Genomic DNA, 19,015 nt, shown 5'->3' on the forward strand with positions numbered 1-19,015 from the left:
GCTCGAACTTGATCTCATTTCCTTTGCAATTACGCCCGCTCGAGCCGCTCGATTTACGAGACCAGCGAGCCAGCTCTTAACCGCGCCCGGTCGATTCCGACCGAACCGAGATCCGCAAGAACCGGTGCCTCTTCCGCGTGGGGACGGAAACCTCGCCGAGGATCGCGCTTGGCCCATCCAGATACCAGATGCACCCGAAAGGGGCGAATAAAATTCAATTTTATCTTTCCTTCGTGATGCCGCCTGCAACCGACCAGATTTGAAAAGGAACGCGCAGGGAAATGTTTCAAGGTGGCTCGCTCCCCCTCGAAACCCCCAGGAGTCGCCATCTTCTTGGGCGGATCCTTCGGCGATCTCGTCCGAGGTGAGTCGAATCGGCCGATGGATCCTCCTTCGTTTACCTCCGATTCATCCGTATTCCCGGGACAAACAAAGTTTGACGTTGAAAAATAAACGCCGACCTCTAGGATTTTTTTTCTCGGATGACCGTATCCTAGAAAAAGTGGTAGGTAACGACATGCGCATCTTCGATAGATCTACACCTTTCGTATAAAGCTTCTTTTGCATAAAATTAATATTTTCCAAGGTAATGGAATGAAATTGATTTTGTCTCCGATTTCATGGGTCTTTTTTTTTCATTTTCTAGGGCACAGAGGCTCCCTTTCCCTTTGTCCGATTCTGCTCAAATTTTACAAGAAATGTTTTCAATGTAAAGTGGGATTAAATTGGGAGGTAAGGCAAAAGAATGTTTACCAAGAGGAAATAAGAACCACCCTAGATAAGGCATTCAGAAGTCTCAATAGAAGCCCTGAAGGATACGGAGGCTCGATGCTCGATAAATAGTACGTTAGACAACGGATGGCGGCGCTGTAATCATCTCTCCAGCTCCCTTAATCTTATGGCGATATATAGCGAATTGCATTCTTTCTTTATCTCACCCACAATACATTTTCTATATGCGTCTCTCTCCTCCCACATGCGAGATACCGTTGGCTAACACATGCTATCTCTCTTTTACCCCCACTTCCGATTTATTACCCAACTTTAAAAGCATCAAGCGCTGACATAGAATCTAGGCTTCTATGGGACTTCTGCATTCTTTGCCCCAGAGCACTTCCGGGCAGAGTTGGGTAAGTATAATACGTCAAGTAACATACGTGATTTTCTACACGTATATTACAACGTATATAATACGTCCCCAGTTTTCTACGCAGGCACGAAGTATATTACCCCAAACTAAACGTGCAAAGCGCATGCGCAATATCGTCAATAGCCAATGAGAGTCCACCCATTTACCTCTAAGAGAAATTCTCATTGGCTATTAAGGGGATTGCGCTTCACGCATCCGCAAATCCGCGCACACTCGAAATCAGCCTTGGAAATTTCAAATGTATGCATATACGTGCATTTGACGATTGTTTATAACGGCTCATAACGGCTATTTGAAGTCGTAAGATTCGTAACCAATATTTGCATAAAAATGTATAAAGGTGGAAGATCAAAAAGTAAATTATGGGCTGAAAGAAATGGACAAGATGGATGTTTATAACCTTGCGTATACCGCATGCCCTACGTCTGTCTTGTCCGCCATATTTGATACGTTTTCTCCGGTAAACTGTTTGATTTACGCGATATACGTCAAAAACCTCGAAAATCGAGAAATTACTCACCCTGCTTCCGGGGGATCGGAATCGATTTGCGTCAATTCGATGGATCGAATTGGATCGAGTCGAGAATCGCTGGTTTCGGGGGTGGCCGCGAGAGGACGGGAGGGGCGGCGTCGCTTCGCTCGGAGGGTGGTCGAGAGGGGTTCGGAGTGGGGAGACGGCGGGAGGTAGAGCCAATCGGTCGGCTGGCCGGCGCAGTCGCGAGCAGCGAGTCGCGAAGCATCGACTCCGCGTCCCCGCCGTAGTCAGTGCTCGGAGGACCCTCGGCCGAATAGAAGCGACGTCGAAGCACCCGAAAGGCGGAAGGCGGCCCTCGGCTAACGAGGTAAGTCTCCCGTTCCGGGGACCGCTCCCGGAGAGGCGCGCTCCCCCGCGGCAGGCCGCAAGCTCCGCGCGCGACGCGCACGGGCTTAACGATTTTGCGGAGCGTCCGTCCGCCCCCTTCCGCGGGCCCCTGCCCCCTCGTGGCGCCGCGGCGCGCTCCTTTTGATCGGACGGGATAATCGCCGGCTAAATATAACATCGCGCGACCGCGGGATTCGCCTGGAAATTGACCTTGGGGGACGAGGGAGAACGAACGCGAGTAGGACTCGGTTGCGCAAGCGCGGGCGCTATCGAGCACCGTCTCGCCTCCCCGGCGCCGGTCCGGGAGGTCCGCGGGCCCGCGTCGGGGACGGGCCCCTAGAAGGTAACCCGCGACGGCGTACCTCGGCGCGGTAAAATCGATACGAATTTCTCCCCTCCCGGCGGGGGCCGTCGGGGCGTAATTAGGCCTTCCCCGAGATGGGCCGTATCTCGGCCGATAGCGGCCCACTCGGTTCCGCTTTCCGCCCGGCGGGGCCGCCGTATCGGCCGCGAGCGGAGTCCCTCCCGCTGGCCGCCGACGCGACGCCGTTTCCTTGCTTTCAGACGAGATGAAGCTGTGGTGGAGCCTGCTGGTGGTCGGCCTGGCCGTCTCGGTGGCGGGGCGGGTCGCGGGGGCGGAGACCGACCTCTGGGAGGAGGACGACAAGGAGGTGCTGGTGCGGACCGCCCGGGGCACCAAGGAAAGAGGTGAACCCCCGAACGTTCCGCGAGCGTTTCGCTGATCGCGCGACTCGGAGTTAGCGAACTTTCCTCTTGTTGGCCGCAGCCTCTGCCGGGGTGTCCTCCTGCCGATACGTCAAGGGCCAGTGGTCCGAGTGCGACACCAAGACCAACACGCGCACGCGCACCCTCAACCTCAAGAAGGGCGACGACTCCTGCGAGCAGACCAAGACCATCCAGAAGAAGTGCAAAAAAGGTAGCGATTTCTCGCCGGCGCGAGGTCCGCCCGTGCCAACGTAATGATCGGCTTTCCTCCTGTGTCCTTACATGCCCGGCTGGGAGAGCAGCGTGTCGGTACGAAAAGGGCACGTGGAGCGGATGCGTCAATCAGCTGATGACCAGAGTGGACAACCTGAAGGCCAACAGCGACGCGTCCTGCGAAAAAACGCGACGTCTCACCAAGAGGTGTAAACCCGAGTCCTCCACGAAGAAGGCCACCAAAGGTATTCCTTCGTTCCCCTTCCGACGAGCCCCTCGAATCCGGGACCGGAGGCATTAATTCCGTTTCTCCCTAGGTGACCGATCGAACAAGAAGTCCGGCAAACAATAAGTCGTCGTAACCGGGCCGATTCGTCCTTTCGACGTGCCAGCGGTCCCCTCGATCGATCTCTCTCGAAAAAGGAAAAGGAGCGCGGGCCCCCGCCGCCCGGGGACCTAGCGAAACCGCAGGAATCGTTTCCCCGATCCCGGGGCCGGGACGCCGTCTTTCTTTCCCGCGAGTCCGGCCTCGCGGAAGGAGTCACGATACTATCTCGACCGTTGATTTGCTGCCGAAGGGCGAACAAGGTATCGTTTTATCTCTATCGCCGAGGATATGCGACGGAGTGGCGACGGCGATGCCGTCGGGCGCTCGGTCGGATCCCTCGGTATCTCGTTTTTGTCGTTGCGATTTTATCCCCCGCTACCCTGACTACGGCGCGCGACTTCGGGAGCAGGGGAAGGAAGACGCCCTCCGGGAAGTCGCGCGTCTCGGATTTTTTGGACCGATCGTTGTCGCCGATCGAGCCCTCGCCCCGTCTAGGACCGAGGGCTCGAGTTAACGGCAGGGACCTGCCGATAATAATTGCCAATTGTTAACGAGATATATCGTAATCGCTTCCATTATTCCGTGTTGCCAAATGTTATACTAGGTGTACCGTCGACTCGCGTCACTTAGAGCTATCGTCGGCGTTCGACTCGTCGTCCGAATCATTCTAACGGGTCATGCGCGATCTGCGATTGTTCTTATCGTTTGTCGTTTTCTCGACGAATTAACGGATATCTGCCCCTGGTAGACCTTCCGTCGCGATCGTTGCCCAGAGGGACGAGACGCTCGTCGACGAGTCTTGGGAAGGATAACGACGACGATAATTCGTAACGCGTCCTCTTTTAGGACACTTTGACGTCGGGTACCCTTCGGTTTTGTACGCTGATTTTAGATATTCCTTTTTCTTCTCTTTCCTTTTCTTTTATCCCTTTAATCGTTAAGCCATTCCGCAGAATTCTGAGCATTTAACCGTTCCGATTCTTCGGAGAGGACGGATGTCTCGCGGACTCGTAGGACTTTTTAGGAAGAACGTTTATCCTCGATTAAGTCGAGGTCGCACCTTGAATTGGATCGCATTTGCCTTGGGATAAGCTGCGCGTACTTGAAGCCAGGTACCATGTCCGTTTAATGAAATGTTCCGATCGTCCGGTGCTAATAGGAAAAAAAAAAACAAAAGACAACGGGAAAAATATGGATGGTTATTTACTTTACCGCGTATCTTCTCGCGAGACCGAGTGGAAACTTTCGACTCTTATCTCGACTTACGATGCAAGGAATTAAATTGCAAACACGAATTGCACAAGGAATAATGGATAATTAAAGAGTAGGGGGTATCTAAGAGACAGACGCGGTTCGTTGGGCATTTTCTCTCGACCAATCTTTTCTTCCGTGATATGGCATTCTCGAGGGTCTCCGATGTTATTCCTTGTGTACTCGATTCTTATACGGTGCGATATATATATAATGTGTCCTTGGTCGCGAGTTATTTAATCTTTCCGATATATTTTCTCCCGGACTTGTTCGCGGCCATATCATTCCCGAAAAAAAAAAAAGTATACCTGGAAGTTGCATTTCTTTTTCTAACGAGGTGGGAGAATCCGTCTGATCGGGAAAACGAGGAAATATTGGTTGGAAGGGTTCTAGCGACGCCGAGAAATTCGATCGATTTTGCATATAAAGAAAAATGGAAAAAAAAAAGAAAAAAGGGACAGGTTCAAAATTAATTTCAATCGAAATCGATTCGGTGAAGGTTGCGTTTAAAGCGTCCAAAGGAATTTTTCGCGTCGTGTAGTATCACGGAGGAATTTATTTTCGAGTCGTGTCTTCTTTCGAAGGATGGACTCTCAGATAAGGGTGTTATATATCGGTTGTTACCGAAAACGATTCTAGACTAGATCACGTCCCACCATATCATCATTACGCGTAAACTAAATCTATTCGATAGATTAAGGTAGCATTCATCTATGGATACGTTAAAAAAAAAAACTCCCCCCTTCCAGTAATCAACGTTGAACGTCTATAGAACGTAATAGATATATTATCGTGCTTTTACTTCTCTCTGTGTAGTACCCAACGTGTAATACACGACTTCTCGGTGTGGTAACCGCATTGTAACATAGCGTGGTAGGAAGTATGCTAACGACTAGACATTCATTTTATCAGCCCCCTATCGATAATAGATAAGGTGTGTACCGTACGCGCACAATTGGAGCAAAATGCGGATATCACCGAGGTTCACTAGACGAGATTTAGGGCCCGAATTAACGCGCGGCTCCGACTTTTGTAACTCTTTTTACGTCACGTATAACTTACATTTAAGTAAGGACACGTTATAACCGAGTATGCATAACATGCGGTACGTGATAATAGACATCGTCTCGATTTCCTTTGACCCCCTGCGCATGGAATAAATCTGTTGCACGTATCACAGGTTGGGGACGGAGACGGCACGAAAGATCTTAAGGTGATGTGAGAGTGCCGTCGAAGAGGCATTGTTTATAATACTTTTCTCCCAACTCGGTTTACCGGATAGTTTGAAACTTTTGACCGTGAATAGGGAGACTATAAGGATGGTCCTGAAACTCATGAAATTGCCATTCTTTTCGAATTTGTTTATAGGTATTTTAAAGATAGTTTATAAAAAAAATGAAACTTGGCGAGTTTCAGGACCTACCTTAGGGTCTCCATATTCACGTTTTAAAGTATGAAAAGTTTTATGAACGATTGAGATTTCGAATGCCACTTTGACATACCCTTAAGGTGATGTGAAAGTGGCGTCGAAGAGGCATTGTTTATGATACTTTTCTCCCAACTCGGTTTACCGGGTAGTTTGAAACTTTTGAACGTGAATAGGGAGACTACAAGGAAGATCCTGAAACTCATGGAATTGCTATTATTTTCAAATTTATTTATAGGTATTTTAAAAATAGTTTATAAAGAAAATGAAACTTAGCGAGTTTCAGGACTTACCTTAGGGTCTCCTTATTCACGTTTTAAAGTATGAAACGATTTGAGACACCCAGTTTGTAGAAAAGTTTTATGAACGATTGAGATTTCGGATGCCAATTTGACATACCCTTAAGGTGATGTGAAAGTGGCGTCGAAGAGGCATTGTTTATAATACTTTTCTCCCAACTCGGTTTACCGGATAGTTTGAAACTTTAGAACGTGACTAAGGAGACTATAAGGATGGTCCTGAAACTCATGGAATTGCCATTCTTTTCGAATTTGTTTATAGGTATTTTAAAGATAGTTAATTAAAAATTAAACTTGGCGAGTTTCAGGACCTACCTTAAGGTCTCCATATTCACGTTTTAAAGTATGAAATGATTTCAGACACCCAGTTTGTAGAAAAGTTTTATGAACGATTGAGATTTCGGATGCCACTTTGACATCCCCTTAAGAGCAACCGAGAGGTTGCGCGAATGTTGTCTGTTACAGGATGGTTTGTCGCCGTTTGGAGTACGGGAATTTACGTTGCCGAGTGTAAGTTAATTGTAACGATCGGGTTATACGAGAGGTTTCGCGCGTTAAGTGGGTCCTCGAATTGGTACTTGGTCGGTGCCGCTACGCGGGAGAGAACTTTTGTACACGAAGTAGCCACCTACGGGAGTGTTTAAGTTGACCGTCGTGCTTTCGACCTTTGCGCATTTTTCATCAATTTTCCCCCCCGAACCGAAGGATACACCCGTTCATTTTCTACATACCGATTGGCAGAGAGACGCGGAGCTTCCGGAATCTACGCGAAATTTAGCTCTCGGCTACGAGCGACGATCGCTCGAAGCTTCATCTCGACGGTTTTAATAACGCATTTTACATCCGTCGGACGATCGTCCGTTAAACGATTTAACGGCTAACGCTATTGATTCGAGGAAAATCGTATAATGTATCTATTTGCGTATTAAACGAACGTGTAGCCATTACACATGTAAGAAAAATCCAATGTTGTCAATATAAATAAAATTACATATAAGGTGTATTGGGAGAGATGCTTCGATTCGCGTGGTCGTATTGGGAAGATTTCTTTAATGTGTGCGACACGTTGATTAGCGGTGCTACATGGCGTACTTGTATAAACGTACAAAAATGAATTGGGATACAGTGTCTACTGTACGTAAAGAGATACGTTAATTCTATGCAGGGTAAAGGCTTTGTTTTGCATGTAAAGTTGCATCTTCACCCAGAATCGTTCGCGTGCTTTCCATTGCGATTCTTAAAATTATCTGTAAATACTGTTTATAACAAAAATTATACGGGTCCACACCGCGTATAAAGATACGTGAAAATTTCTTCAAAGTCATTCAAACTATGGCTACTTGTAATCCTAATCTATGGACGGATTAAATTTTGCTGCATCGGTTTGTACGAGTTGCAACAATTACTCTTTTGGCGCGCTCGTTAAAGTTGGGAGAAAAATCAGCTTCGTGCTTATTCCATTATGCATACAATTTTTAAAACGTTTTTGTCCCAAAATTATGCCTTATCGGTTTTGTACAACTCGAATACCTTTTCAAACGCCTCGATAGAAAAACTATTTTAAAATTAAGTCCCTAAGGCAAAAAATGTTGGGGAGAGTACGTGGCTATACTCGTATGCAGAATAATATTTGGAATAAAAATATTTGTACTCTAAATTCATTATTGGTATAATAATTTAGAATAAAAATATTTTTATTCTGCATGATAAAAATATTTTTATTCTAAAAGTGGGAGGAAGCGGTCTTGTAACCCGGGGAGAAATTTTAAACAAGTCATATTGTAAAAGAACGTTCTTAGGCTACCGAAATGGAGATTTTTCGTGAGTAAGATTTCCCTTCCCAGTCTTGGTCCGAAGGAAGTGGCTCGTGTCTGGTCTTGCATAGTTTTGGTCCAAACTTTAACACGATCATTATAACGCAAACCACGAATAATGTCAAGCAAGCGCTAGCTGGCCAAAATATATGCAATCCCATGTTGACAGACTCTGCCACTTCGTTCCCGATAGCTGAATCGCTTTAAAAGTCTATTATCTGTACCAAGGTTGGTCCAAATGCAAAACTTCGCAATGGGAATTAAAATTTTTCAGATAGAGCGATCAAATCTCGCTTTCTCGTTTTTGAAGTTCCATATATTCTCGGGGCTGTGGTGTACCAGGTTGGGATTCCGGTTGTTGATATTGCACTACTTCGTGATGCGTTTGAGAAAACGTAGCTATGCCAGATTCTAGTTCTGATAAATCAAGGGGTGGATTTTTATGTGGTGTAACGGTCCACATCGACTGAATCCACCTATTACCTGAGAAATCACAGAATATGTACTTATCAATTTTCCGAAACAATAATATTTCTATCCACTAAGGAATTTACGCTAATCTTACCCGTATGCCGATCCTGCCAGTACTCTCTGTGTCTTGAACACCAACAAAACGCAACGTTCAAAATGAAGAGGAATCCTCCAATGACCGAACAGATCGTGATAGTTATGTAGAAGGGTGTAAAATCTCCATACTCGTGCTTCTCAAAGAACGGATTGTTAAGGTACTCCTTGCGCTCGTCTAGAATTGACATTTTAGAAATTTTAGACTCTACTTCTGAAAAAGAGAAAGAACATACAACTGCATTACAACACTTCTACCAGATCGCCGATACTAATGCTCCGTTTGTTTTAATTACATTGAAAGATTTACTTTAGACTTTTTATTCAGAATTTGAAGAAAATGTGACACGTCGGGGCCCATCGTTGTTATAACGTAACCATTAAAACCTTCGATCGTAGCCAACGTTTTGACACATTTTTCTATCAAACAGTCCTTCTTCCACATTATTTTTCATAAATAGACAATACGATCCCGGCATTTCCACTCATTTGACGAGTACAAGATCAAATGGCAGAGGCGTGGCCTGCCGCCTGTCGGAAATGATCCGCGAGAGAGTAATGTGTCACGTTTAATTACATCCATCGCCCACACATTTTCTATATCTAATAAATCATTTACGAAGCATTCATTATGGAAATCTACTTGCTATTTCGAGAGAGCGTACTCAGAGGAATCTCAAAAAAACCTTATTTACTCACTTGCGCGTCAGAGGGGTCGCTTGCTACGGAACGGCAACACTGTATATTTCTTCACCTTTTGGGTATGTAGAAAAAAGAGGAGGACCGTTTGGGCAAAATTTCACCGAGTAAACAAAGGGTCGCGCCGATCCTTTAACGGATTTCATTCGAGGCAATTCGAGGGAATGCAGCGAAGCGTTTCTTCGTGTTTCAAGTTGTATCGGGCGGGGCATTGTCGGTAGAGGGGATGTGGAATGCACCTCTACACGCAGCGTCTGGTTAAGTCACCTTGTAGTTAGACATGGACGCTAGCGCCACGACAGCCAGACACAGGGTTAGGTAAGTATAATACGTCAAGTAATATACGTGGTTTTCTACACGTATATTACAACGTATAATGCGTTCCTAGTTTTCTACGCATGCACGAAGTATATTACCCCAAACTGAACGTGCAAAGCGCATGCGCAATATCGTCAATAGCCAATGGGAGTCCACCCATTTACCTCTAAGAGAGATTCTCATTGGTTATTAAGGGGATTACGCTTTACGCATCCGCAAAACCGCGCACATTTGAAATCAGCCTTGGAAATTTTAAATGTATGCATATACGTGCATTTGACATTTGTTTATTACGGCTGATAACGGCTATTTGAAGTCGTAAGATTCGTAATCAATATTTGTATAAAAATGTATAAAGGTGGAAGACCAAAAAGTAAATTATGGGCTGAAAGAAATGGACAAGATGGATGTTTATAACCTAACGGATACCGCATGCCCTACGTCTGTCTTGTCCGCCATATTTGATACGTTTTCTCCTGGTTTTCTACGTTTTCTATGGTAAACTACTTGATTTAAGTAATATACGTCAATAACCTCGAAAATCGTGAAATTACCGAACCCTGGCCAGACAGTAATGTTTTTCGATCAAACGTGAGGCAATTCCATCAGTTTATTTTGTCGCCGACATGAAGGTACACCCTTATACGGGCGGGGAACTACATAGAAAGTTCAACCGAGTGATGTTTAAGGTTTTATTTCAACAAAAAAATCAACTCAATTTAAATCGGACACTTTGTGGCTATGATACACATATTTTCCAACGATACGTCCGTGGGTACATAATAAAGTAACTGACAATGGAAACCTAGTGTTTTCAAGTATTCTAACCTCCCCCAGTTAAGTAATATTTTCACTCGCCGACCAATATCTTCGCGGTCATTTGGAAGACTCGAATCGATATCATCTCGTCTTGAACCACATGTCGCCCAACTAGCAATGCTGCATAACATTTGAAATTCTTTGGGTGTAAATCGACAGTTACTTAAATATTCTGTACCAACGTAAGTATTATAGTCACAGCGATGGTGACAACAAAACGCGATTACTATCCCATTGATGTTCATCTCGGATTCCTGTTGTATCGCTTTCGCTAGGCATCTCAACGTTAAGTCTGTAATCGCAAAATTAAATTCCGATTAAACTCTCAGAAAGGTTATGGTGATGGTGAAAAATAATTACCTGTTGCCGCTCCGCACAAATGTTTGGCAATTGCGACCTTATTGTGGAATCTCTGAATTTCAGGTACAGCTCCTAGTTTAAGATCTGCAATGTCTGCACGTATTCTCAATGTATCTAAAGAAGATACTTCATTTCTTAATTTATTATCGCTCTTATTTCGATGACTAGAACGATCCACTAGCAAAACCGCTGAATTCCTCTGATCTCTTATTATTTGAGCCAGCCAATAGGTTAGCTTGCCTACGGTCAATAGCAGTTTCTAATTCTTAAATGGAGGCTTACTTTCTAAGGTAGAGTTTGAATTTAAGTAAATGAATATTATATGATACCTTTACCAGCTCCAAACTCTATAAAGCAAGTATTATCTCTAACAAGCCCTGCATTTGCGAGGTGTGCCAAGAGAGAAGCATTTTGACGCAAATGTTTTTTAGTCTCTCTTCCATATGTTGATTTTTGAAGTTCTTTCTTTAATATCTCATGGCTCAACTCTACTTCTGAGAATACTGGCAAATTTTCTGAAACATTTTTATCGTCAAAATCGTGACCTTTCACCAAAGTATAATCGAAAGGTTAACATTGTACAATTTTTAATACTTGTTAAATATATCTAACCATATGCCTCGTTCAGTTTCTTTAAGGTCTCCTCAAGAATGGTCCGATCCACTTGAGATAAGGGTATCCTTGTGGAAATTCGTTGTTCTTTACTCTCCGTGTTTACTCCTTCAACGATATAGGCAGGTAACGCATCGTTAAATTTCTTTTTATTACAAACTGTCAAGTGTTTGACTAACTTGGATGCGTAACAAGTGCTGCAAACGAATATACGGTTACGAAATTCAAGCATCAAGCTAGAAACTCTGATAACATTTTTTTATATACGTACTGTGTCGGATCGAGTGGACACTTGATCCTCTTTCTCTTCAGCACGTCCCGTAATTCGTTTTCAAGATGCTCCCCGCAATATTCATTACCATTTTTTACTGTCATCCGGCAGTAACGTTTCTTCCGCGTTAGAAAATACCGACAATGACGATCTTCCGTCATTAAAAAATGTTATTTATATACTTTGACTTTAAAATGAAAATTGTAGCGTATCAACAAATATTAATTAGGAGATTGCTCACGTGTAAGGTTGCGTGATCGCGTTATGTACTGCCCTCGGTGGAGCATGCTGGCGGTTCACGCACTCGTGATGGTAATATCATCTGGTAGTTGACGGTGGTAGCTTACTTACGCTTACCGACGCCGAGTCGGATTCGATGGTAAGAGAAGAACCATTGTGACGTCCTCTTCGGCTTTACCCTTCACTTACCTTATTCATTTTTTCCGCAAATGATACAGCCAAAATTAGTCGCTCGTACCCACTTCTACGTCTTCGTACGTTTCTACGTCTCTACTGTTTTTTTTCGCACCTGTTTTCTCTGCAGCTCGACGGAGAAAGTTCTTCCCTTTAAATTGGTCTATCGAACAAGGGGCTGCGATTTTTTTCAGAGGAGACACAAGGTTTGAAGCTTTTTTAAGGTGTGCATGACATTTTCTTGCCAATTTAAATAACGATTTCTCATAAAGGAAACGAATGATACATCTACCGGTCAGTGAATTATTTAAAATATACCGTCAGCCACCGCCGTCAATCGTCAGATGGTAGTACCATCGCGAGTGCGCGAGCCCCCCACCAGATATAAGTTGAGAGTTTCAACGAGTTGCCTAGAGATGGCGGTGATCTCGAACGACTCCGAAATGGATTGTTCTCAACCTCGGCGGTCGATCGGAGCAGAGGTGCTCGGAGAAGCCATTGAACAAAGAGGAGACATCCAGAAGAAGCGAATGAATTGTTGGTGAACCTGCCCGCGGAGGCTGGGCTGATAATGGAGGAGGTTTAAAGGCGACACGAGGCACCCTAAGAACTCCACCGGGAGAATCCGAAGCGGCGAGACGCGAGGTTCGGTTCAAGGTGTCAGCCTGCCTGAAATGTGCTGAAATGGCTGAAATGCACGATTCATCTGGGCATCACTGCTGGCACCTCGGCTCCAACATCGTGGCATGTTCCCACGGCGCATAGCAGGTCCGAGGGTTGAGCACCTCTCGTTTTCTCTTTATTCCAATATTTGGAATCTTTTTGAATATGACACGATTGCATCGTTGGAAACTTAACAACTGTCAAAATTAATTAGACTCCTGATATTTGCATAGGAGTAGTTGCGGAGCAGCTACACAATTTTTCTGGAATGTTGTCGATGTACCATCGATTATATAGAAGTGTAAATTTCAGTCGAAAGAAAATGTCACGACCGTGAAGCGCGGTTTGTAGAAGATCTTTGTGCCTCGAGGTAACGGAGATAATGGAAACATCAGAGTAACGTCGACAAGGAGCGGACAAGACTCGACAAACGATCGTAAAATGCCAGTTGGCTATGGTTCTTGATCGACGGACTTGTTTCGCCGCTGACCACGACGATGAGTGCAAGCTATTTTGATCTGCCTCTTAATATGGATAGAGTATGTCGAGTCTGTCTATCCGAAGGCACTAATTTATCTCCTATCTTCTGCACCGATCAAGAAGTCGAAGACTTTTCTGGACTTCCGCAGAAGATTCAAATTTGTGGCTCCATAGATATCCACGAACAGGACGGTTTGCCATCTCTGATCTGTGACGTGTGCATCTACAAAGCAAGCGTTGCGCATGAATTTCGACAGCAATGTCAACACTCCGACGCTCGTTTAAGACTTTACTACAACAAACCAGCTAGGTGTAACGTGACGGTAAGGATCCATAGCATGTAATTTACTTCGCGCGCTGACATTTGCTTTAACGACAATTCGTCCATCCAGGATTCCAGTACGCAGACGGAGCCTCAAACGAGAATAGTATTAACAAAGAAGCCCGCCTGTCCGCAAGCGAGTTATTTTATTAAACAAGAGATGCAGTCGGTCGCTTCGCAGAATTTCTCCATGATGAACGAGCCCTACGTTCCACCAATGGAGAACGAATCGGAGAGTCAAATTACCATACAGGAAGAGAAGCTCTTTATGTGCAACATAGGCTACGAGGGGCCAAAAGAGCTCGAGAAGATCCCCGGTATACCCGGGGACGCTCCGCGACAGCCTCAGGGTCCGCAACTCGCCCCCGGGGTGGCTCGGTCGGACGAACCTCGGCACGATCAGACGGACGTTCGGCTCCCATCGGAGGCGCAGCGGAAAGACGGAGAGGTCACGTCGGGAGACGCACTCGAGCAACGACCGGTGGACGTCCGAGTCGACGAGGAGGAGAAATCCCCGCCGAAGCGAACCTCTAGCAGGAAAGCGAAGATTCTCCGGAACAAGACCTACAGCGACAACGAGGCGGACGACGATTTCTACGAGCCCAGCAGCGACAGTCAGGACTCGGAGGAGACCAAGTTCAAGTGCAAGATCTGTTCGAAGCGGTACACCACGCAGAAGGGCCTGAAGAAGCATTCCCTGGTTCACGAGAAGCAGCACAAGTGTAACGTGTGCTTCAAGATGTTCTACAAGCTGGAGAACATGGAGAAACACAAAAAGATCCACGCGTCGAGGCCGCACGCTTGCCAGTTCTGTCACGCCTCCTTCTCGAAACCGCAGAGTCTGACGCGCCACCTGAAGTCGCACAACGAGAAGCCGAGCGACGGCATCGAGCGGGTCGGGAACGAAGACGCCAAAGTCGAGGATACCTCGAAGAAGGACGCGAAGAGCGAGGAAGACACCGACGACGAGATGGCCGGGTCGAACGAGCCGGACGAGTTCGAGAACGCCCCGGAGCTGTACAAGTGCGAGATCTGCAGCCAGTACTGCTCCTCCCTGAAGAACCTGAAGAGACACGCGCTGGTCCACGGGGATAAGAAGTACTCGTGCACGGTCTGCAAGAAGTGGTTCTTCAGGCCGGACACGCTGAAGAAGCACGCGGAGAAGCACGGCCACGGCCTGCTGGACAACCTCGCGGAGGACAACAAGCTCTTCGACTCGGACGACGAGCCCTTTGGGAACGGCGCTGCCGCGCGGCTGCCCGAGGGTGCCAAGCGGGAGGAGAGCGAGGAGGAGGGGACGGGCGAGTACAAGTGCCAGCACTGCGACAAGGTGATGGCCACGAAGAAGGGCCTCCGGAGGCACGTCTCGATGCACAAGCCCAAGGCCGAGCCGGTGACGTGCGAGGTCTGCAAGAAGGTCTGCGCGAGCCAAGCGCGACTGGTCCTCCACCAGAAGACGCACAACAAGCCGAAGGAGAAGGCGCCCCGGGAGTACCTCTGCCACATCTGCAGCAAGGTCTACCCGAGCAACTCCTCGTTGACGTACCACATGAGGACGCACACGGGCGTGAAGCCGCACGTCTGCAAGACCTGCAACAGCGGCTTCACCACGACCACCAGCCTGGCGAACCACATCCGCATCCACACCGGGGACAAGCCCTTCGTCTGCCACGTATGCAGCGCCGCCTTCGCCGTCAGCTCGGCCTTCCGGCGGCACCTAACCCGGCACACCGGCGAGGCCAACTACCTCTGCAAGACCTGCGGCAAGGCTTTCAAGAGGCTCAGCACGCTCAAGGAGCACACCTACACGCACTCGGGCGAGAAGCCCTACGTCTGCAAGACCTGCGGGGCCGCCTACAGCCACAGCGGCAGCCTCTTCGCTCACCAAAAGAGGTGTCGGGCCCAGTACGGCGAGATGGTCGTCGAGGACCACCATCACGCCGTGGCCCACCACATTCACGTCAACAACGTCCAGACCGCCGTCCGGTCCCTGGCCGTCATAGGCCAGATGTTCTGAGACGTCCGGAAGTCAAGTATTATTTAGACGCCAGTGCACATTTACGCGAACGCGCCTAAGGGGCTTGCGCGATGGATTCGGTTTCTCTTTTAAGCGCGAGTAGATCTTTCCTCGTTGCGCGATGCGTTTACCGTGCCGGCTAGAGAACGTAATCGGTACGTCGTTATCCCCATTCTTGGCCCACTCAGGCCCACCGTTCGTAGCGATTCCACGTTTGTTTGAACCTCTTTACTTGAATATCGACTTCGTCGTTTCTTCAAAACTCCTCTCTCCTGTACATTGAAATCGGCACGATACGGCTTTACTTTCGTTCATTGGATTAAGGTGAAGTGAAACTACCTTCAAATTAGTCGATTCGAATACAACACTTCTTTTTAAGGGTATTAGACCAAACTGTCTGAAACTTTGACACATCACTCCTGATCGTCTAAGAATTGTCCTGACACATTCAAAATTTGGATTTTTCAAAAAAATCTTTTAACTCAGCCCAGACCAGAACCAAAATGGCGTCGAGCTCTCATATTTCGATCAATATACAATTATCGAAGGCTCTGATTTGAGAATCGAAAGGGTCAGGACAATTTTACGACAATTTAGAACACTCTGGCAATCGATAAACTCGCATTTGAACGGGATAAAGGCAAAAAAGTGCTGTATGCACTTCTATGCTAAAACGATGGTAATACGAGGTCTCGAAGTGAATATTTAATTGACCTGGAAATCACAGATGGCGCGGGGGGTCCCTCTGCAGTCAATTATGGCCCCAGAAAGCATGAATCCAGAGGATTTCTGGAGTTTTACTTCGATTTCTTTGTAATTACTGTACGAAAACGACAGGTGGAGTATGCCATTTGGTACAATAGCCAATATAATTCGACACAGCTGTCGATATAAAAACGAGCGTCGGCAACGTAGGCATTTAGAAAATTCTTTATCGACGTTGATCAAGTTCCTCGACGTGTTTCACTTCACCTTACAGATCGCGAAGGACGGCGTGCGTCCTTTCAACGAAGCGACCATTTAATTGCGTATCGCCCCTGATAATTGCACCTATACTTAATAGCTGACTTTGTCATTTTTTTTGGCGTGCCATTAGACTACGTGCTCAAATGGTACTTTATTCCTGCTGAATTCTAATCAGCATCGTTAGGTTTTTCCTTTTTGATAATTCCTTCCAAAGGAGGGGAAGGGTTTTGTCACGATCTCCCAAGTTGATACGACCATTGTTCGGTTTCCACGCGAATCGATTTATTCAGGTGACGCAAAAGAGCAACGTTGCAAAAAAATATCAGCATAATCATGATGTAGATTAAGGATCGCTGACTTGAAATTGTAACAACATTCTAACGCATCTAGTATTGAAAATTGAGGTCTTTCGGCAACTTCGGAGCATATTCGCATTCCGAACGACTCGCTCAATTCCGATATGGGCGTATACCTTGTCCTGTCCATGATCGAACGAAACAATTGACATTTCGTTTGTTTTCGTCTTGCCTCGATCGTGAAGTGTATGATAAACAAACGTATGAATGTTTCATGATCGAGAAAAAATGTGTAGAGTATCGAGGATTATTATAAAAGTTTTTAATTAGACACTTTGATACAATAGTTAAATATTATTGTATGCATTTTTTAATAAACACGCTTCAATAATATTTCTGCACTTTTCTTACACTAAGTTACTTTACAAAGAAAAATTTATTTTAAGTGAAACTTGAATTATAACGATATAATTAATCTTGTGAAATGGGTATTTACAAAAAATGGGTTTTTCCTGAAATTTTCCTTTTTTTGCCTTTGTTCTTTAGTAATTGGTATCGTCTCCATACTGAAGCCCGCGAACGGTTTAAAACTATTGCCAAATCTGCAAATTTCCGAGTTTTGTCTAGATTAGGGTTCTTCTCTATGTGCGTTAATATTAAATCGTCCTCTCTTTCGGTATATCTGAAAACGTACGAATTAGATAAATTAAGTTTAAAATATCCCAAATAAACATATATCTTTGTTGGTTATACCTGCTTTGAATATGAGGCTCGTATAAGTTCCTAAATCTGTGATACACGCTGTATAAGGTACGATTGGGAAGGCCATCGGCTAAGAACTGTACAAATCTCCTTCTCTCTGGTAATTTTTGTACAAAGATTTTTCTGTCGTGTCGCATGAACATGAATGCTTTGGTATCAGTAACATCCCAGTCGTGCAGCTACACAGGAAAAGTTTAATTTCAGAACCGTTTTTTTCTCGCGGTCGAGCATTTAAAACAATTGGTCAAACCTTGCAAAATGCTTTCCAATTTTTAACTATAACTTTATCCTCCATGGGGGTAAACGTGCCTCTTTTAATCGGGGCATACTTTTCAAATTGTTCTTTTTCTTCCTGGGTCAAAACATGGGAACCAGCTTTGCCTTCGATACAATGCTGAGGCAGGGGATCGTGTCTCAATCGTACCCTTAAACTTTCCAATTTCTGAAAAATCCATTATGTACATTTCATATAATATCGGTCTATCGAGTAATTTAATACATCCTTCGTACAGCAAACATCGTCGCTACCTTTTCAAGTTCTGGAGATATGCTCTCTTTATATTGACTTATTAGCATACTGATATCATCGCAGTCATTTTCAGAGTGGACATCCAACGAACTGAATTTCTTTTTTACAGGCTGATCGCAATCATTTTCAGAACGGGCATCCGATGAACTGAATTTTCGGGATTTCTTTTTCACGCGCTGATTCATGGTTGTAAAAAGTAAACACGATCTACCATGTATGAATTCTTCGAAGCAGGTTCAACTCTTAAAAAACCCGTTTTCCCTTAAAAGATATATTAAAAACAGTCCATATCTCGTACAAAGTACACAAATCGAGGTTATAACCAGTTACTTGCAGTTGACGTTACTTTGTTAAGTCTATTTCCTATAGTTGTGAAGCTGCACGCAAGCGAAAAGAATCCAATGATTTTTAAATAGCCAATCCAGGAGTGGAACGTTTTCCGCCATTTTTAGGCGGGAAATTTGAAAGAGAACGCCTAACGTGCTGATATTAACGTTTCGCGTCTCGCATTATTGAATACGACCAGGGTTGGGTAGTTTCACGATTTTCGAGGTTATCGACATATATTACTTAAATCAAGTTGTTTACCATAGAAAACATAGAAAACCAGGAGAAAACGTATCAAATATGGCGGACAAGACAAACGTAGGGCATGCGGTATCCGCTAGGTTATAAACATCCATCTTGTCCACTTGTTTCATCCCATAATTTACTTTTTGGTCTTCCACCTTTATTCATTTCGATACAAATATTGGTTACGAATGTTAGCGCTTGATGCTCTAAAAGTTGGCTAACAAACCAGAAGTGGGGGTAAAAGAGAGATCGCACATGTATCCATCGATATCTCGCGTACG

The 19,015-nt window shown here is 45.5% G+C and overlaps 6 protein-coding genes across 8 annotated transcripts; 2 read left to right on the forward strand and 4 right to left on the reverse strand.

Annotated features, from left to right (window-relative positions):
* Positions 1 to 1,842: 1,842 nt before the first annotated feature.
* On the forward strand, positions 1,843 to 5,650 carry LOC105702294. Of its 2 annotated transcripts, none has more exons than XM_012429763.2 (5): positions 1,843 to 1,992; positions 2,577 to 2,720; positions 2,800 to 2,949; positions 3,023 to 3,196; positions 3,269 to 5,650. In XM_012429763.2, exons 2-5 carry the CDS (start codon positions 2,582 to 2,584, stop codon positions 3,301 to 3,303), a joined length of 498 nt encoding a protein of 165 aa, XP_012285186.1. In that variant the 5' UTR covers positions 1,843 to 1,992; positions 2,577 to 2,581; the 3' UTR covers positions 3,304 to 5,650. The 2 variants fall into 2 exon arrangements, with proteins under 2 accessions (XP_012285186.1, XP_012285187.1); XM_012429764.1 differs by having other exon boundaries at positions 1,846 to 1,992; positions 3,041 to 3,196.
* Positions 5,651 to 7,285: 1,635 nt separating this feature from the next.
* On the reverse strand, positions 7,286 to 8,259 carry LOC105702280. Its single transcript, XM_012429744.1, has one exon. The coding sequence runs from the start codon at positions 8,228 to 8,230 to the stop codon at positions 8,051 to 8,053; it is 180 nt and encodes a 59-aa protein (XP_012285167.1). The 5' UTR covers positions 8,231 to 8,259; the 3' UTR covers positions 7,286 to 8,050.
* A 62-nt stretch (positions 8,260 to 8,321) lies between these two features.
* LOC105702279 lies at positions 8,322 to 9,641 on the reverse strand. Of its 2 annotated transcripts, XM_012429743.2 has the most exons (4): positions 9,333 to 9,641; positions 8,944 to 9,236; positions 8,635 to 8,847; positions 8,322 to 8,552 (listed from the first exon to the last, which is right to left on the reverse strand). In XM_012429743.2, the coding sequence occupies exons 3-4, from the start codon at positions 8,822 to 8,824 to the stop codon at positions 8,353 to 8,355; spliced, it is 390 nt and encodes a 129-aa protein (XP_012285166.1). In that variant the 5' UTR covers positions 8,825 to 8,847; positions 8,944 to 9,236; positions 9,333 to 9,641; the 3' UTR covers positions 8,322 to 8,352. The 2 variants fall into 2 exon arrangements, with proteins under 2 accessions (XP_012285166.1, XP_012285165.1); XM_012429742.2 differs by lacking the exon at positions 8,944 to 9,236 and having other exon boundaries at positions 9,333 to 9,639.
* A 687-nt stretch (positions 9,642 to 10,328) lies between these two features.
* LOC105702277 (tRNA:m(4)X modification enzyme TRM13 homolog) lies at positions 10,329 to 12,423 on the reverse strand. Its single transcript, XM_012429740.2, has 6 exons — positions 11,954 to 12,423; positions 11,713 to 11,863; positions 11,442 to 11,638; positions 11,159 to 11,344; positions 10,830 to 11,069; positions 10,329 to 10,761 (listed from the first exon to the last, which is right to left on the reverse strand). The coding sequence occupies exons 1-6, from the start codon at positions 11,997 to 11,999 to the stop codon at positions 10,370 to 10,372; spliced, it is 1,212 nt and encodes a 403-aa protein (XP_012285163.1). The 5' UTR covers positions 12,000 to 12,423; the 3' UTR covers positions 10,329 to 10,369.
* Positions 12,424 to 12,532: 109 nt separating this feature from the next.
* Positions 12,533 to 16,009, forward strand: LOC105702276 (zinc finger protein 260). Its single transcript, XM_012429739.1, has 2 exons — positions 12,533 to 13,592; positions 13,662 to 16,009. The coding sequence occupies exons 1-2, from the start codon at positions 13,287 to 13,289 to the stop codon at positions 15,606 to 15,608; spliced, it is 2,253 nt and encodes a 750-aa protein (XP_012285162.1). The 5' UTR covers positions 12,533 to 13,286; the 3' UTR covers positions 15,609 to 16,009.
* Positions 16,010 to 17,172: 1,163 nt separating this feature from the next.
* LOC105702278 lies at positions 17,173 to 18,563 on the reverse strand. The gene is made up of 4 exons (XM_012429741.2): positions 18,161 to 18,563; positions 17,883 to 18,074; positions 17,624 to 17,811; positions 17,173 to 17,552 (listed from the first exon to the last, which is right to left on the reverse strand). The coding sequence occupies exons 1-4, from the start codon at positions 18,344 to 18,346 to the stop codon at positions 17,363 to 17,365; spliced, it is 756 nt and encodes a 251-aa protein (XP_012285164.1). The 5' UTR covers positions 18,347 to 18,563; the 3' UTR covers positions 17,173 to 17,362.
* Positions 18,564 to 19,015: the final 452 nt, after the last annotated feature.

Source organism: Orussus abietinus, unplaced genomic scaffold (genome assembly GCF_000612105.2).
Source record: "Orussus abietinus isolate OABI.00-Male unplaced genomic scaffold, Oabi_2.0 scaffold150, whole genome shotgun sequence".
NCBI lineage: Eukaryota > Metazoa > Arthropoda > Insecta > Hymenoptera > Orussidae > Orussus > Orussus abietinus.